Source organism: Alternaria alternata, assembly GCF_001642055.1.
Source record: "Alternaria alternata strain SRC1lrK2f unplaced genomic scaffold CC77scaffold_11, whole genome shotgun sequence".
NCBI lineage: Eukaryota > Fungi > Ascomycota > Dothideomycetes > Pleosporales > Pleosporaceae > Alternaria > Alternaria alternata.
In genome coordinates, this window is record NW_017306200.1 from 233,856 (window position 1) to 247,564 (window position 13,709).

Below are 13,709 nucleotides of genomic sequence, written 5' to 3' on the forward strand. Positions count from 1 at the left end.
AGCACAATGGCCAATTCAGCGGTCATGGACATTGAAGACGACGACCCTGTCGTGGCCGAGTACGATGTCTACATCACCCCCGAGGTGGCCGAGCAGCAGCTCTACGTGCTGCAGTACCTGAACCGCCCGCCAGACCAGCCCTTCACCAAGGCCACCGAGAGCCAGCCCTCGGAGCTGCGCATCAAGAAAGACTCTGGCTTCGTCGAAGTCGACGTCCCCATCAACATCCACCGCAACTACAACCGTGTCGCCGGTGTGCGGTGGGGAGAGGCCATGCGCAAGACCAAGGGTTTCGGCCAGAAAGCTTTCGGTATCGCCTCTGGCTTCGAGCGTACTATGCCTCGCAGTACCAACCGCCCTGGCGCCGCCGGCGAGGGAGCTCCAGCAGCACCCATTGCGACCGAGGACGACGACAACTTTGAAGAGTACGTCACTCACTTCGAGGACGCCAACGAGAAGGGACATGTCTTCAACTCGCAGACATTCGGTGGTCAGATCATGCACGACGACGGCAAAGGCCCCAGCTATATGCTCGGCACCTTCCGCGATAGTAAGCAGTGTACAGCGAGAGCTGCAGCTACAAGACTGACCCGGTGCAGACGAACTCCACCTCACCCGTTGCAACGGTCTCGTCCAGCTTCGAACACAGTTCCATCACATAGATGCCTCCGCTCAGCTAGAGGCCGTCCAGCGCCGCCGCGAGAAGGAGTCACAGGAAGGCGCCAAGGTCGCTGAACCAAAGGCTTTCCTTGCCCAAGTCAAGAAGACGGGCGGTGACACGGCAGCAGAGCTGACGCAGGCCTTCATGAAGTCAACAAACCAGGAGCAGTGGCAGAAGCTCGACTACTTTGACGAGAATGTGCGTTGCCTTTTGCACTCATACTCGCTGCTAATGGGCTAATCATTCTGTAGGACGAGCGCGCTTTCGACGCCTACCATGACCGACTGTTTCTCGCAGATGTTGCGTCAGCCCCCAAGCTGCAGTCCAAGATCGACAACAACGAGTTTCTTGACGCCATCAGTTCTAGCGGCAAAGGCGGCAAGAAGAAGCCCAGGCGCGGCGCCGAGGACCTCATCGAGATATCCGACGACTCCGACGAGGAAGAAGAGGCTACCGAGCCATTAGTGAGTTGAGCAAGTGGATTTCGCGCCCATGACACTGGCTGTTGCGCGAAAGAGCTTCTCGCAGCATCATCATTATCGGATATGGCAGTCGACATCTATCTTCCCATTTACATACTAGATACCCCAAAATATTATTCAACTATTGTTCCACGACGCTACAGCAGGCCTGCAACTATCGACACAGTCATCCTCTTTTCACGATGCAGAAACATCTCATAATAGAATGCTAATTTGACTGCTTTTAGTTTGATGTAGACCTGGGCTATGAGGTGGTACCACACAAAACTCGCGGCACCCGACTTTTGCACACTGAGTCGGGCTGGCAAAGAGTTCACGCTATTGACTGGTACTATTTCAAGATCTGGGGAGGCAGGAGACGTTATCCCGCAGCTTTTGGTCACGATGCTGCAAGAATCTGAGCAGGCAATACCAGGTGTACGAAGAATATGTACACTATGCGGGAAGATAGTGTACCAGATATGTTATCGTGTGATAATTGCGGAACCTTTGTCGTTGTCGACCTGTAACTGGATATTGGTGGAGGAAACAAGGATCTGCTAAATTTGATTCTTTGTGTATGTCGACAACTTCTTGTCTCTGAGAATGTCTGCCCATTCGAACCATAATTTTCCAGAAGTCGAACAAGCGACGAAGGAGATAGAGTAAGATAGAGCTTGCGTTACGAACGCTCAATCGTCTAGTCCCGATCGAGCTTGGTGCTCACTCGACCCAGTCTATCTCTCCACACCTCCACCTCACTGCATCAGGTTCACGTGAATGCTAACTTTTATAACACGTCTTCAATCTAACCAGCGTTTCATCTTCCTACAACTGTCCACACCATCCAAGAAACCGCAGAACCAACATGCCAATCACAACCCCACCTTCCTACCCCAGACCAGACTTCCTTCGCGAAGACCTAACATGGACATCTCTCAACGGCCCCTGGTCTTTCCTCTTCGACGACAACGATGTTGGATTAAACCAAGGATGGCATTTGACCAATCTCCCAGATAAAATCACCGTCAACCCCACCAACACAAATAGCACCGAAAACACCGAAGCCCATAGTATTACGGCCAAGATCGCTGCTGGAACTCAAGAGTTATTACAGGGGAATCAGTTCAAGAACGATCATACTGTGCATCAGAAGAGAAGTATCCAGGTACCGTACGTTTTCCAGTGTCCTGCCTCTGGGATCGAAGAGAAAGGTGTGCATGAGGTGTTGTGGTACGAGAGGGTTGTAGAGGATTTGAGAACCACAGGAGAGAAGGCAGCTGGCAATCGTGTGTTGCTGAGATTTGGAGCTGTCGACTACGAAGCCAAGGTCTGGCTCAATGGGCGCTTCTTTGGTGGTCATCGTGGCGGACATGTCCCTTTTGACATTGATATCACCGATGCATTTACGACGGAGAAGACTCAGAGACTCACCATTCGGGTGTTCGATTCTGCGCACGACTTGACACAGCCGCGTGGAAAGCAGTATTGGAAAGCTCAGCCGGAGAGTATCTTCTACACACCCAGCGGCGGCATCTGGCAAAGCGTGTGGCTTGAGTCAGTGCCTGTGGTGGCGATTGGAGATGCAAGTACAGGCACGCTATTCAAGAGTAACGAAATCGAGAGTGGCAAGCTGGAAGCCAGTATCAAGATCCTTGGACGGCCTGCTGGGCATGCGTATAGTGTAGAGCTCGAAGCTAGCCTAGCAGGCGTATCCGTCAGCAAGACAGGGAAGATTGACTTGCCACGGGACTCAGACACCGCGTCACTGAATACCAACATGCGGCTATCTGAATCACAGGCTTCACAACTGCCGGCAAGCCTTATATCTACCGCTCCACTTTCCGACCCGACAGCATGGCTCAACAACCTAGCCCTCTGGTCTCCGGAGCACCCAACACTCTACGACCTTACCATCCGTTTGTACGACAGCGAAGACAGGATCATTGATAAAGTCCACACAACAGCTGGCATGCGCTCCCTGCACTGGGACAACTCTACCTTCCGCCTTAACAACCGCCCCTACTTCCAAGCGCTCTTCCTCGACCAAGGCTATTGGCCTGAAACTTTCATGACACCTCCATCCTCCTACGCACTGAAGCTAGATATCGAATTGACCAAGAAGATGGGTTTTAATGGATGCCGCAAGCACCAAAAAGTCGAAGACCCATTGTTCCACTACTGGGCCGACCGCCTTGGTTTATTGGTCTGGGGCGAAATGGCAAACGCATACGCATTCTCCGAAGCCTATGTAGAGCGCATGGATCAAGAATGGCGGGAAGCGGTCCTGCGGGATCGCAATCACCCTTGTGTAGTCGCTTGGACGCCAGTCAACGAGTCGTGGGCGTACACTGATCTGCATACAAGCAAGCAGCAGAGGGATCACATCAGGAGTCTGTACTATGCGACCAAGGTGCTGGACTCGACTCGACCCATCAATGACAACTGTGGCTGGGAGCATGTCATGACGGATCTGACTACGTTTCACGATTACGCTGATGCGGACGAGCTTACCAAGACTTGCTCGACCTTGGAGGGTATCATGAAGAAGCAATCAAATCGACCAACGTTCCTTGCACCCATTGAAAGCCTTTGCGATCCAGGGTCCAAACACACCCCTGGTGCACCAGTTATATGCACAGAGTTTGGTGGAGTAAATATCGCACGAGCGGCTGCGGGTGGAGAAGAGGATAGGACGAGGGACTGGGGCTACACCACTGCTACTGACCCCAAGGACCTGCTCAAGCGCATCGAAAAAATGATGACGGGAATCGTCGATGGAGGGCATTGCTGTGGATTTGTGTACACACAGCTTACAGACATTGAGCAAGAGGTCAATGGAGTGTACACTCCTGACCGCAAGGAGAAATTGGATGCTACAGAGGTGAAGAAAGTGGTTGAACGCGTCATGGAGAAGTATGCGCAAATGCACAAGTAATTGCAAAGATTAGGTGACCATGTAGATACATGTGGGAATTCACTCAGTTGAAGACAAGCAATAGTTACGTAACGTCGTTTCTTTTACAGACACTCTTGTGCCTTCGTGCTATCTATACATGATTTCGTTTTAATCCAAGACATAGCTTCGACTGTGCAATTGTTGGCGAACCATTCATGACCGGCATGTGTCTTGCAAGGTCATACTGGCGTACGATAATCGATCGATAATGCTCTGCAATGGGCATGATCCACCTGGTAACGCAGAATAACAAGACGCTGAGGTCGCTAACGAGTCGTGCGAAATGAAAAGTCCAAGTGACAGGAAACGGGTAGTCTCCAATATGCAGGGCTCCGGAATGCGCGACAAAAAGGAAGGAAAGGGGTATCGTCCGTAGGAAAGCCATAAAACTCCGCCCATCCTGCTACTGATGCATGTCAAACGACTCAACCACCATATCGTACACCACTTCTCAAGTACCGCGCACTCTCTTCCTCAAGACGACGTGGCTGCTGGTCTTCTCGGAAGGGAATGTAGTCATGGTTTGGAGGAGCGCGTCTCTCATACACCCTGTTGTCAGGCATGTAAGCACGAGATGGCTGAACAGTGGGAACATCATACTGTGCACCCCTCATCTCATGCACAGACATTCGGTGAGGTGGTCCAGGAGCATATGCATGTCCACAAGGATCAGCCGCCGCAAATGAGCGTGGAGGTACATCGTAGCCTCTGCCGCCGTTAGTAGGCATATGGTAAGAACTGGTGGTTAGATCAACAACTTGCTCCCTGGGCGGTGCCCTTAGCCCATTGCTGGGCGCCATACGCTTGCTCGAATGAAACTCCGCTGGGCCATCATAGTAGTTCAGAGAGTGCACGTCCTCACGATATACAGGCCTTAAGCGCTTGGTATATGGTTCGGCATGATGCTCGCTGCCATTTGCAAAAGAAGGGAGTGCTTTTCGCTTTGGTGACGGCACCTCATTGTATGGCCTGGCGGCATTCGCATTGTAGTGTCGGACAGGGTGCTGAGACGCCACAACACGATGTGGAGATGTCAAATCAACTGTTTCAGGTTCAACAGAAGGCAGCACAACATCTTGGTCCGATGGGCGCCTTATGTGCGCTGGTGGTCTGTCAAAAGCACTGTGACGAGGTGATGGAGGCTGAACATAACCTTCTTGCACGCGGCGCGGCGCTGCGTGCATGGGAGGATCATACTGTGACCTTGGAGCACCACGAGTTTCTTTGATAGGTTGGAGCTATGTGTGTTAGCTTGGGAAAAGGGCGGAAATTGGGATACCATTGTCTCCTGCTTGTGGAGCTTGACTTTCGAACACTCACTTGGTACAGTTGGCCGTTGATCTCACGGACGATCGGCTGCGCACTTTTCAGGTTCTGACCAGTCTCGGCTGGTCTCGCTCGTCTATAATTGTGAGTACGGATTCGGGTGTTAGCTGTCGTCTGCACTTACGGGTCGATGGTCCTTGTTCGAGCTGGTTGGAAAGGCTGCTGCGACTGGGAATGCAAAGGGCCAGACGAACCAGCAGCCTGTGGAGGTGGAGGGTAGCGCGAAAGGACAATGGTTCTCCTTGGTGCTCGCCTCATATCATGTGCATCCACACGCAGGTAGTCAGCATGTGACTCGGGCTGTAAATCTCGCGCAGTAGCACGACTGGATACAATTTCCATGCTTTGCTCCCGCTCGTCGGGCGTAGACATAGACTCATCGCTGCTTGCATCGTCATCATCATCAAGAACAATGACTTCGCGAAAGGTTTCTTCAAGCTCGTCGCTCTGCTTGCCATCTTCGTCTCGCCACTCTTTGAGTTTTGCAAGAGAAACCTTCTCGACCTGGCTGCGGGCTTCCGACCAGCCATCGGTCTTGAGAAGCTTATCATAGTCTGTATATGTGTGACGGATGTGCGCTACAACGGCGAGTTGCACTCTACGAGCCAACGAAAGTTCCTTGGCATTACCTACCCGGTTTGTCCCTTCCTCGAATGCATGCGAAACAATGGCTTGCAGATCCGCCTCTGGAATCTTGGGAAACATCTCTCGAACGGCGTTATGAATATAACCCTTGGTCTCCTTTTCAGTAGCGGGATGGCCGTGCTGTACTTGTCGCGAAGAATAGTCTTCAAACTCTTGGGCAATCCAGTTAGTCCTCTCGCCTTCTTTGTCTTTTCGCAGACCGCGTCTCTCATCATAGATGTACCCGAATTTGCTGCATGCAAGCTCGATGATGTGGATAGGAAAATGGTGTCCGACTCGATGGACGTGATGGGATAACTTCTCGGGGTCGGAGTGGGTTTTGTTCTTCGGCTTGGCCTGCGAGGTTGTTAGTAAACGGCCAATTGGCTTGAGGGAAGCGAGACACTCACAGAGACAACATGCACATCAAGGTTGCGCTGTCGACACTGTTCTTTGCACCACTCGGTGAACTCTGGGTGACCGGCTGGGATGAAGCCGAAGCCAGTGGGGGCGTTGGACGCGTATGTTAGCTATTCTACAGTTAGTGGTGTTGCAGGACGATTGAACCGTGTCGTCGACGGACAATGGAATGTAGCTTTTTCTTCTCTTGTGTTACCGCCTCTAATAAGATCTTGTAGGGCTTCTTCTTCTTGACAGCGGCGCGCGACTGGTCAAGCGTACCGCTGCGCTGCGGCGCCTGTTGCGGACGCGCATGATATACTCTGGTCATGGCGGTGGTTTTCAAATGATTTGCATAGATCCCACAGCGGATCAGGGCAATGTGGCGCTACTGGATGACGGAGCACCCTATGTGGCCTTGATGCGGCGTGATTAGTGATTAATACGGCAAGCGTAGCAGTCACGATGGCGTGCAATTGTCCAGAACGAATCCAGATTGCGTGTCTACAAACCCCAGTCGATGCAGAGGCACAGGCGGAGTGTTGGGTTGTACGTGTTGGTGAGTGAGGAGAGTGGGCGAGGTTGGAACATGGGCGGCGGTAATCAACGCCGGCGATACCTTTCTCCGGCACCGCATGATCCGAGGCCTGAGACTGATCGCAATCGCCATACTCGAACATGTCGCAACAAGCAATCGTTCACGCGTATAGACACCTGTACCGGCATAGTCTGAGGGCCATCCAGTTCTCGAAGCCGGCTCGGTATACATTGCGCGACCGCATTCGCTTAGCCTTTCGCAAGGGGTCCGCTGCCGACTATGAGCCACAGAGAATCCGCAACACGCTCGAATTCCTGCAGTATGCGACCAAAGAGAGTGGCTTGGAACACAAGATAGTGAAAAACCTGATGTTCGTATGGCATGTACAAGACACCGGAGGTCGCTTAAAGCATATCCCAAAAAACCTGTACGCAGCCAGCCTGTTCTGCTCCATCTTCAATGCCGCGTAGCTGACGCTTCCCAGAACGCGCGACGAGATCGAGATTAAGACCACCGTGTACGACACTTTCAATCACAACATCCGCATGCTAAACGAGAGCATGGGACTATGCCTTCCAGCCATGACTGTTCGCGATCCCAGTTGAGGCGACCCCACTAGGCTGAGATCATTCCGATACAGCCATTGTCGCACCCCGTGGTATGCGGGACGCACAGATACGACAAGGCGCTTACATGAAGTCATCGAGGAAGTTTTCATCGCGGTTCTCGTTGGTGTTCTCCTCCAGATTCTCCTCTGTCATGACATCGTCGTAGGCATGATCTCTCCGCCATGCGAGCTCCTTGCGCTCCTTGGCTATACGGGCCTCCTCCTTACGCTACGTTCCGTTAGTTTCGGTTTCGTACCGTTTTTCGAGGCAATTGGGCGAGGGATGACCGATGAGTATGGGTGACGGGGGGTATAGTGCGTCAGAGATTGTATATGACATGACAGACCACGAGAGTAAAAAGACGTATAAAAGCTTACGTGACAAAAAGAAACGTAAAGTAGAATGGTGGAAAAAGCTTGAGAGCATACATACCTTGGCCTGCAGAGCACCCTGGTCTCGTTTCCTCAACTCAGCCCGCCTTGCTTCTCGCTCTTCTCTCAGATCGGGGAATTTTTCAACTTTGGTCTTGTTAAGACGGTTGACAATAGGATTCTCTCGCTGCTCCACGTGTATGCGCTTAACCTGATCTGATGTCAGTATGCTGAGATTCAAGTAGTCATCAAGCCAAGAAACATTCTACAAATCTTGGACGTGCCTACCTTTCGCTGATCCTTGAACCCAACCTGGCCCACAGCCATGCTGCCATCCTTCTTCAGGTTGCTCCAAGGCGTATATACAATCGTGACGTTATCTTTCTTGTTACCCTCAATACTGTTGGCCTTGGTCAGTTGGGCGCAGTCCACCAGCAGCTCTTTGGTCATCTTCTCCCAATCTTCGCCCTCGGGTAATCGGACGTAGATATGTGCTGATGACAGGTTGTCTGCGTGGAACCAGACATCCTCATCCCAGCCGTATTTGATAAGCTCTTCATCTGTTCACCCAGTTAGTATGTGGAGCTGCAGCTGTTTGACCCTTTGAAAGTGCAACAGCGGACCGAAATGCACGTACTCTCAACCTTGTCCTTGCCCACGTAGATGAAGGCAGATGGGGACACAGTGTTGGAAGAGAAATAGTACACCATCGTGCTAAGAGTATGTTTCTAGATGTCGAGGGCCAGTGTCAAATAGCAAGTCAGAGAGTTGCTAGGGTCGTGAATTTAGCAAGCACGTGTGGGGTCTAGCGGGGTATTCATAGGTAATTGAGCCGCGCTCCAGCCTCAGGATCCAAAGCTCAAAGCATGCAACATATCACAGTGGCGAGACCTCTTGGGAGTAGGTGTTCGTAATGGAGTTAATTTCAAGCCTCTTGGCTTTTATTCGGTCGTGAAATCGTACAGTATATACATTAGAGTTGCAGCTTCTTTCAACACCTACTGCGCGCCTCTCTTGTTCAGAAGCGCATCCTGACTCTCTTCCTCTTCACCCGGTGCAGCCTCTACATTATGGTCGCCAGCACCATGCTTCAAGCTATCCATAGGATTATCCTGTCGGGCGTGCTTCGCATATTGGTCGTGACCCTTTGCTCTAGGGTCAAAGTTTGCGTCGTCTAGGTTCTTCTTCTCCACACTTGATGGCAACTGGTCACCAGTGCCGGTCATGACCTCGCCTGTCTGTCCGCGGTCGTTGACACTGCGTGGGATATCGAACGCATTATCCGCTGCGTGTGCGATATTTGTATGGGTCTGATCTGGGTGAGAAGAAGGTGAGACCTGAACTCCTATCAGTACACAGGCCTTACACTGAAATATAGTCCGCGAAACAGGTGTAGAAGCTTACCACGTTCATCTTTCCAGCGTCACCAGGAATCGAAGTGCCCTTTGCGGCCATGTCCTCAAGACGGCCTCCTTGGTGCGGGTCTGATGCCATAATGTCTGATCTGAGTTGTAATCGACGAGACTAGTTAGAGGAACGTAAATGCTATGAAGCTTGAAGTCGTTCAAGAGGTCAAATGAAGCTGCGTGTTAGCTATAAAAAGATCCTACAACAAGCACGCGAGCTTCCATTTTGTAGCTCTTCTATTGCGCCTGAGCACCAGTGGACCGTCTGCGTCATGATGATGCTGATGTCACAACTATGTTTTGGTGTCAAAGAGACGAGGATTCCGACTTTCCGATAGAGTACCTGAGAGGCAGAGACGCCAAGAAATCACGTGCGGAACTCACGTGCGGAAAGCGCGTGTGGAGACGCGACTTTCACCACACAATCTCGCAGCGACGTAAACAAACAGACAACTCCTAAAGTTATACGCCTGTGCAATCAAAAAGGCCAAGCATCATATCGAACACCAAAGATGCCAGCAGCCGAGCAATCATCAGCTGACGCCCGTCGGAAGGCCGCTCGTGAAGTCATCGATATTCTTCATGAAATCGCAACATTGCTAGTACGAAACACTGCGCCTGAAGGAAGCGCCTGATACCTGACATTAGCCCTAGAATACTCATCTTGATCGCCAGCAGTTGTCATACTGCGTATCGCTCATCGAAAACGGCGCGAACCCGGAGGCATTAGCGGTACGTACCCAGTACGGCACAGCAAGGTGTAACAGCAGATCGCCTCGCGCGCGGTTCGCACTGTTGCGTTGAAGTCGCGGCCTGCTCTGCGCGACCGCCAAATATACTGACTGTGGCACAGAAAGTCATACTGCAGTTGCGCGAGGAGTATCCAGCGAGTTCAGTTGACGGTGATACAGAGGCTGGTGCAGCCGCGCGTTGAGCCCGAGCAGGTTCGGAGTCCGAAACTGTTCCTGTGCAGCTTTACACGGGCGGTACCGTGCAACCTGTTGCGCAGCTTCACATGCACTTGCAGGCCGATGAAGGAGCGAACAGGAGCAGTCAATCAATAGTGCCTATGGTATCATTTGTCTTGTGTTGAGCTTGGGCCGTTATCATCGTAGCAGCCAACCTACCCAGACATTGGCGCTGGGCTAAGCCATCGTCTCCGGGTCCGCTTGCATGCATCATGCAACCTTGACGGAAAGCCTGGAAAGCCTAATCTCCCCTTGTACATGGAGGGGCAGTAGCGAGCAACGCGGGGCAAATCTACCAACGAACCGGAATCTGACGCCAAGGTGCTGATATCGAAAGGTTATGCACCGTTATCAGTGCATGCGGCCTGTTTTCTCACTTGTTCGTGGATCGAGAGGGATGCCGCGATAAGGACAGCCCGGATTACAACCACAAGGTTTGTGGAGGTCGCGCGGAACAGTCGGGTATGCAATGCATATCAGTGAATATTAATCTATTCAGCTTCAGGCGGGACGCAAGTCACCAGGGCAGCGGAGTTGAGCGTTATGCAACTAATTCTGCTAGATATCGTCATTGTATTCTATCAACAAAGGGCCGTTGTATCGTCTATTATGACTCTGATGTATGGTCTGTATGGTGATGATGACAGGGACTCGATGCCGAAATAGGAACATGAAAAAGCAAGTACAGAAAACTTGATGCTAGCAACGATAACGATCGTTCGGGGTATCATCAACGAGAGGAATGGGGTATCTTCCAAAAGAAACTCGTCGCCGCGATGAAGTGAAGACAGAACACCACCTGCTGGCCTAAACAAAATGAAATGTGTAGCATGTGTCTACCTGCTGCCCCAGGTGGGAGAGCTTTGACGCTGGCGAAAGTTGCCCTTCGCATCTGCAACTTTTTGTAGGGCCTTCTCAGCTTTGGCATCTTGTTTGTTGATGAAGCCATTAAAGACGGCAGGGAGAACGCGCTTGGAGTCTGGTGTACTGTTAGCAGTGGCCTGGGACTATGAGTAGGTGTGCACTTACTGGCATGGTCAGCATCGAAGACAATGCCATCTGCACCTCGCTCTCCCGCAACCTTGACAGCTTCCTCCAGAAGACCTTCGCCAACGCCCTTGCCGCGATACTTCAACTGTACAGTCCAAGCGCGCACAACGGCCTTGCCCCTCCTTCTCCGGCCACGTTTCTTTGCGGCATCATTATCGGCCCAACCCAATACCAAGGATCCAATGACGTCCTCACCCCACTTCACTACGATGAGCCTGTCATCGCCCAGCCACTCCATGTTGATTTCCTCGGCCATGCCAATGTAACCACCAGTCATCCATCGAATAAAGATAAGGAAGGTCATCGAGATACCTCCAATGGTCGTGAGAAGCATCAGTTTGTCCTCGTACCAGCGTAGTGTGAGTTGAGCCGCAATGGCGACAATAGCGAAGTAAGCGGCTAGCGAAATGGGGTGAAACAGCATGACCTTGCTTGCGACCTGACGTTGTTGTGCGACCGAATCTGCTACCAAGCGCAAGCCCTCAATGCGATCATCCTCTGTCTCGGCAGTGTAGGTGGAGAGTTGCGGCAGCTCGTCTGTGGGCGGCTTAGCCGGTGCGTTTGCTTCGGCCGTCGACATGGCTTGAGACTCGGCAGGCGAGGGGTACGGGTTGTACTGCGCGGGTAATGTTGAGTAGGATAGCGACGTGGAAGGAACCTCTTGGCAGAAGTTGTTCAATCGAAACGACGTAGGTGTTGGCAACGGCGAGGGCAGATCAGGATCAATTCTGAGATTTGCGCTCAGCGACGTTAAGAATGCTGTTGTTCGCGCGTTAGCTCGTATTCGTACCTAAGTATCTCGCGCGTCTATGTTGCTGCATGGTTGACATCACAACCCCAGTCGCGGCAACCAAGCACACGACCATCAACACTCCCGGAGAAAATAAAATAAAACCAAACATACCAGCACTTGTCCTAAATCCCGGTAAAGACGGTATGGCAGGAATGGCCTTTTCAATTCCGGAGTAATGGTTTACAACAACCGTATCCTGACCCAAAAAGTGTTGTCTTGGAAAGGCATGGGGACCAGGCGGGACCTTGAGATGACTTGGGGGAAGTTGGCGACGCATCCTTCTTATAAAACAATCCGAGGCTCAATGCTTTCCGAAATTCGATTACATATACAAGCGTATGTCAAACACGTGGGCGGACCAGCCAGGAAAGGGAAGACAGAGTAATTAAATGAAGTAAGGTGGGAAGCACGTCGGGGACTGTGGTACGTAGATGTGGAAAGGTTAGAGGCTAGAAGCAGAGCCAGACAACCGCAAAAAATCCAGATCGCGAACAAGTGGGAAAACGTGCGTTAAAGTATTGGCTTACAAGCCAAGACAACTATAACACAGATCCTTTCACTACACGATTTTCCCGCGTCAACGGGGTCTTCTTTCGCACGAAGCGGGTCCAACACAAACGCACAAGCCATGTCATGGTACGTTCCGTGCATTCCTTGGTTGCGTACGTGCGGGTGGGAGCGAAGCGCAGGAGTCGAGGCGCTGCCCGGCTGCGACGACGATCTTCACAGGCCCACCCTGAGCTCACTCTTGGACCCCTTGTCTGCGCTGCTTCAGCTGCAAAGACAAGTGCCTGCGACGGCTATTGGCTGGGGGCTGCAATAGAGATAAGACGCTTGAGGGCCAACAACAGCTCTGCATCCAAACAGATCTGGATCATGGGATGCATTCATCGGCGAGAGCGGTGTGGCGGGGGTTGGATATGGATAGTCTGCGGATCCGTGTTGCTGCGCGTGTGAGTCTTTGTGTTGGTTTTTGATGGAGGTGTGGTTGTTTCTATTTTTCTAGCTCGAGTTTGTACAAGCGGCTATCCAGAAAACGGCAGACATGCAAAATACGGCCTCTGCGAAGAAGCTTGTTCTTTTTGTGTGGTCGCACGGCCAAAAGAGATACACCATCTTTTGTTTTGATGGCACGTTGCTACAGGCCACGGCGAACATCTCTAGGGTGCGCTTTGGCAAATACGATAGTCGTTGGAGCTAATGTGCTTTTTCGGACCATGCTTATTCCAATTCATGTAGTACTATCCTCTCGCCCTAGATCATATCTACCATCTGCAATTCGCTTGATACTTAACATCTGTCATGATGACAGCCGTCACTCCATCTTCGTCATGCGACTCCCGCGCCTGGGCTCGCTTGCGCTTACCCTTCACAACCCCTCCAACCCGCTCTTGGCCACTCGTGCATCAATCTCAAACGCCGCCCTCCGCGTCAAAGCGGACAGGCTGAGACTGCGCAGGCATGCGTCTTGTATTACCGTAGTTCGTTTCACGTTCGTTTGCCCAGGCCTTGCATAGCACCCCCTGCTTTCGATTGACGATACAA

General features: G+C 51.8%; 8 protein-coding genes across 8 annotated transcripts; 4 read left to right on the plus strand and 4 right to left on the minus strand.

Moving 5' to 3' along the window:
* Window positions 1–6: 6 nt before the first annotated feature.
* Window positions 7–1,134, plus strand: CC77DRAFT_936685 (hypothetical protein; the record flags this gene model as incomplete). Its single annotated transcript, XM_018534510.1, has 3 exons — window positions 7–550; window positions 600–859; window positions 913–1,134. 3 exons carry the CDS (start codon window positions 7–9, stop codon window positions 1,132–1,134), a joined length of 1,026 nt encoding a protein of 341 aa, XP_018385530.1.
* Window positions 1,135–1,891: 757 nt separating this feature from the next.
* On the plus strand, window positions 1,892–4,145 carry CC77DRAFT_1020651 (glycoside hydrolase). The gene has a single exon (XM_018525097.1). The coding sequence runs from the start codon at window positions 1,991–1,993 to the stop codon at window positions 4,058–4,060; it is 2,070 nt and encodes a 689-aa protein (XP_018385531.1). The 5' UTR covers window positions 1,892–1,990; the 3' UTR covers window positions 4,061–4,145.
* Window positions 4,146–4,506: 361 nt separating this feature from the next.
* On the minus strand, window positions 4,507–6,992 carry CC77DRAFT_1095008 (hypothetical protein; the record flags this gene model as incomplete). The annotated part of the gene is made up of 5 exons (XM_018529771.1): window positions 6,615–6,992; window positions 6,442–6,561; window positions 5,532–6,388; window positions 5,402–5,483; window positions 4,507–5,319 (listed from the first exon to the last, which is right to left on the minus strand). Exons 1-5 carry the CDS (start codon window positions 6,759–6,761, stop codon window positions 4,507–4,509), a joined length of 2,019 nt encoding a protein of 672 aa, XP_018385532.1. The 5' UTR covers window positions 6,762–6,992.
* CC77DRAFT_98248 (DUF1763-domain-containing protein) lies at window positions 6,836–7,689 on the plus strand. The gene is made up of 2 exons (XM_018536118.1): window positions 6,836–7,395; window positions 7,453–7,689. Exons 1-2 carry the CDS (start codon window positions 7,109–7,111, stop codon window positions 7,571–7,573), a joined length of 408 nt encoding a protein of 135 aa, XP_018385533.1. The 5' UTR covers window positions 6,836–7,108; the 3' UTR covers window positions 7,574–7,689.
* Window positions 7,658–8,657, minus strand: CC77DRAFT_1061586 (DUF814-domain-containing protein; the record flags this gene model as incomplete). The annotated part of the gene is made up of 4 exons (XM_018528449.1): window positions 7,658–7,804; window positions 8,009–8,158; window positions 8,236–8,507; window positions 8,585–8,657. The coding sequence occupies 4 exons, from the start codon at window positions 8,655–8,657 to the stop codon at window positions 7,658–7,660; spliced, it is 642 nt and encodes a 213-aa protein (XP_018385534.1).
* A 203-nt stretch (window positions 8,658–8,860) lies between these two features.
* Window positions 8,861–9,507, minus strand: CC77DRAFT_1020655 (hypothetical protein). The gene is made up of 2 exons (XM_018525098.1): window positions 9,352–9,507; window positions 8,861–9,284 (listed from the first exon to the last, which is right to left on the minus strand). Exons 1-2 carry the CDS (start codon window positions 9,439–9,441, stop codon window positions 8,946–8,948), a joined length of 429 nt encoding a protein of 142 aa, XP_018385535.1. The 5' UTR covers window positions 9,442–9,507; the 3' UTR covers window positions 8,861–8,945.
* Window positions 9,508–9,865: 358 nt separating this feature from the next.
* On the plus strand, window positions 9,866–10,287 carry CC77DRAFT_1031374 (hypothetical protein; the record flags this gene model as incomplete). Its single annotated transcript, XM_018526661.1, has 3 exons — window positions 9,866–9,955; window positions 10,008–10,085; window positions 10,207–10,287. 3 exons carry the CDS (start codon window positions 9,866–9,868, stop codon window positions 10,285–10,287), a joined length of 249 nt encoding a protein of 82 aa, XP_018385536.1.
* Window positions 10,288–11,157: 870 nt separating this feature from the next.
* CC77DRAFT_1061589 (hypothetical protein) lies at window positions 11,158–12,441 on the minus strand (the record flags this gene model as incomplete). The annotated part of the gene is made up of 3 exons (XM_018528450.1): window positions 11,158–11,300; window positions 11,351–12,130; window positions 12,276–12,441. The coding sequence occupies 3 exons, from the start codon at window positions 12,439–12,441 to the stop codon at window positions 11,158–11,160; spliced, it is 1,089 nt and encodes a 362-aa protein (XP_018385537.1).
* Between the last annotated feature and the right edge of the window lie 1,268 nt (window positions 12,442–13,709).

What these genes read in the sequence shown, in the direction of transcription:
- CC77DRAFT_1020651 (XM_018525097.1), top strand. Translation starts at nt 1,991, where the DNA reads ATGCCAATCACAACCCCACCTTCCTACCCCAGACCAGACTTCCTTCGC.
- CC77DRAFT_98248 (XM_018536118.1), top strand. Translation starts at nt 7,109, where the DNA reads ATGTCGCAACAAGCAATCGTTCACGCGTATAGACACCTGTACCGGCAT. An exon ending in AAGCATATCCCAAAAAACCT is followed by an intron (nt 7,396 to 7,452) that starts GTACGCAGCCAG and finishes GACGCTTCCCAG; the next exon opens with AACGCGCGACGAGATCGAGA.
- CC77DRAFT_1020655 (XM_018525098.1), bottom strand. Translation starts at nt 9,441, where the DNA reads ATGGCATCAGACCCGCACCAAGGAGGCCGTCTTGAGGACATGGCCGCA. An exon ending in ACGCTGGAAAGATGAACGTG is followed by an intron (nt 9,285 to 9,351) that starts GTAAGCTTCTAC and finishes ATAGGAGTTCAG; the next exon opens with GTCTCACCTTCTTCTCACCC.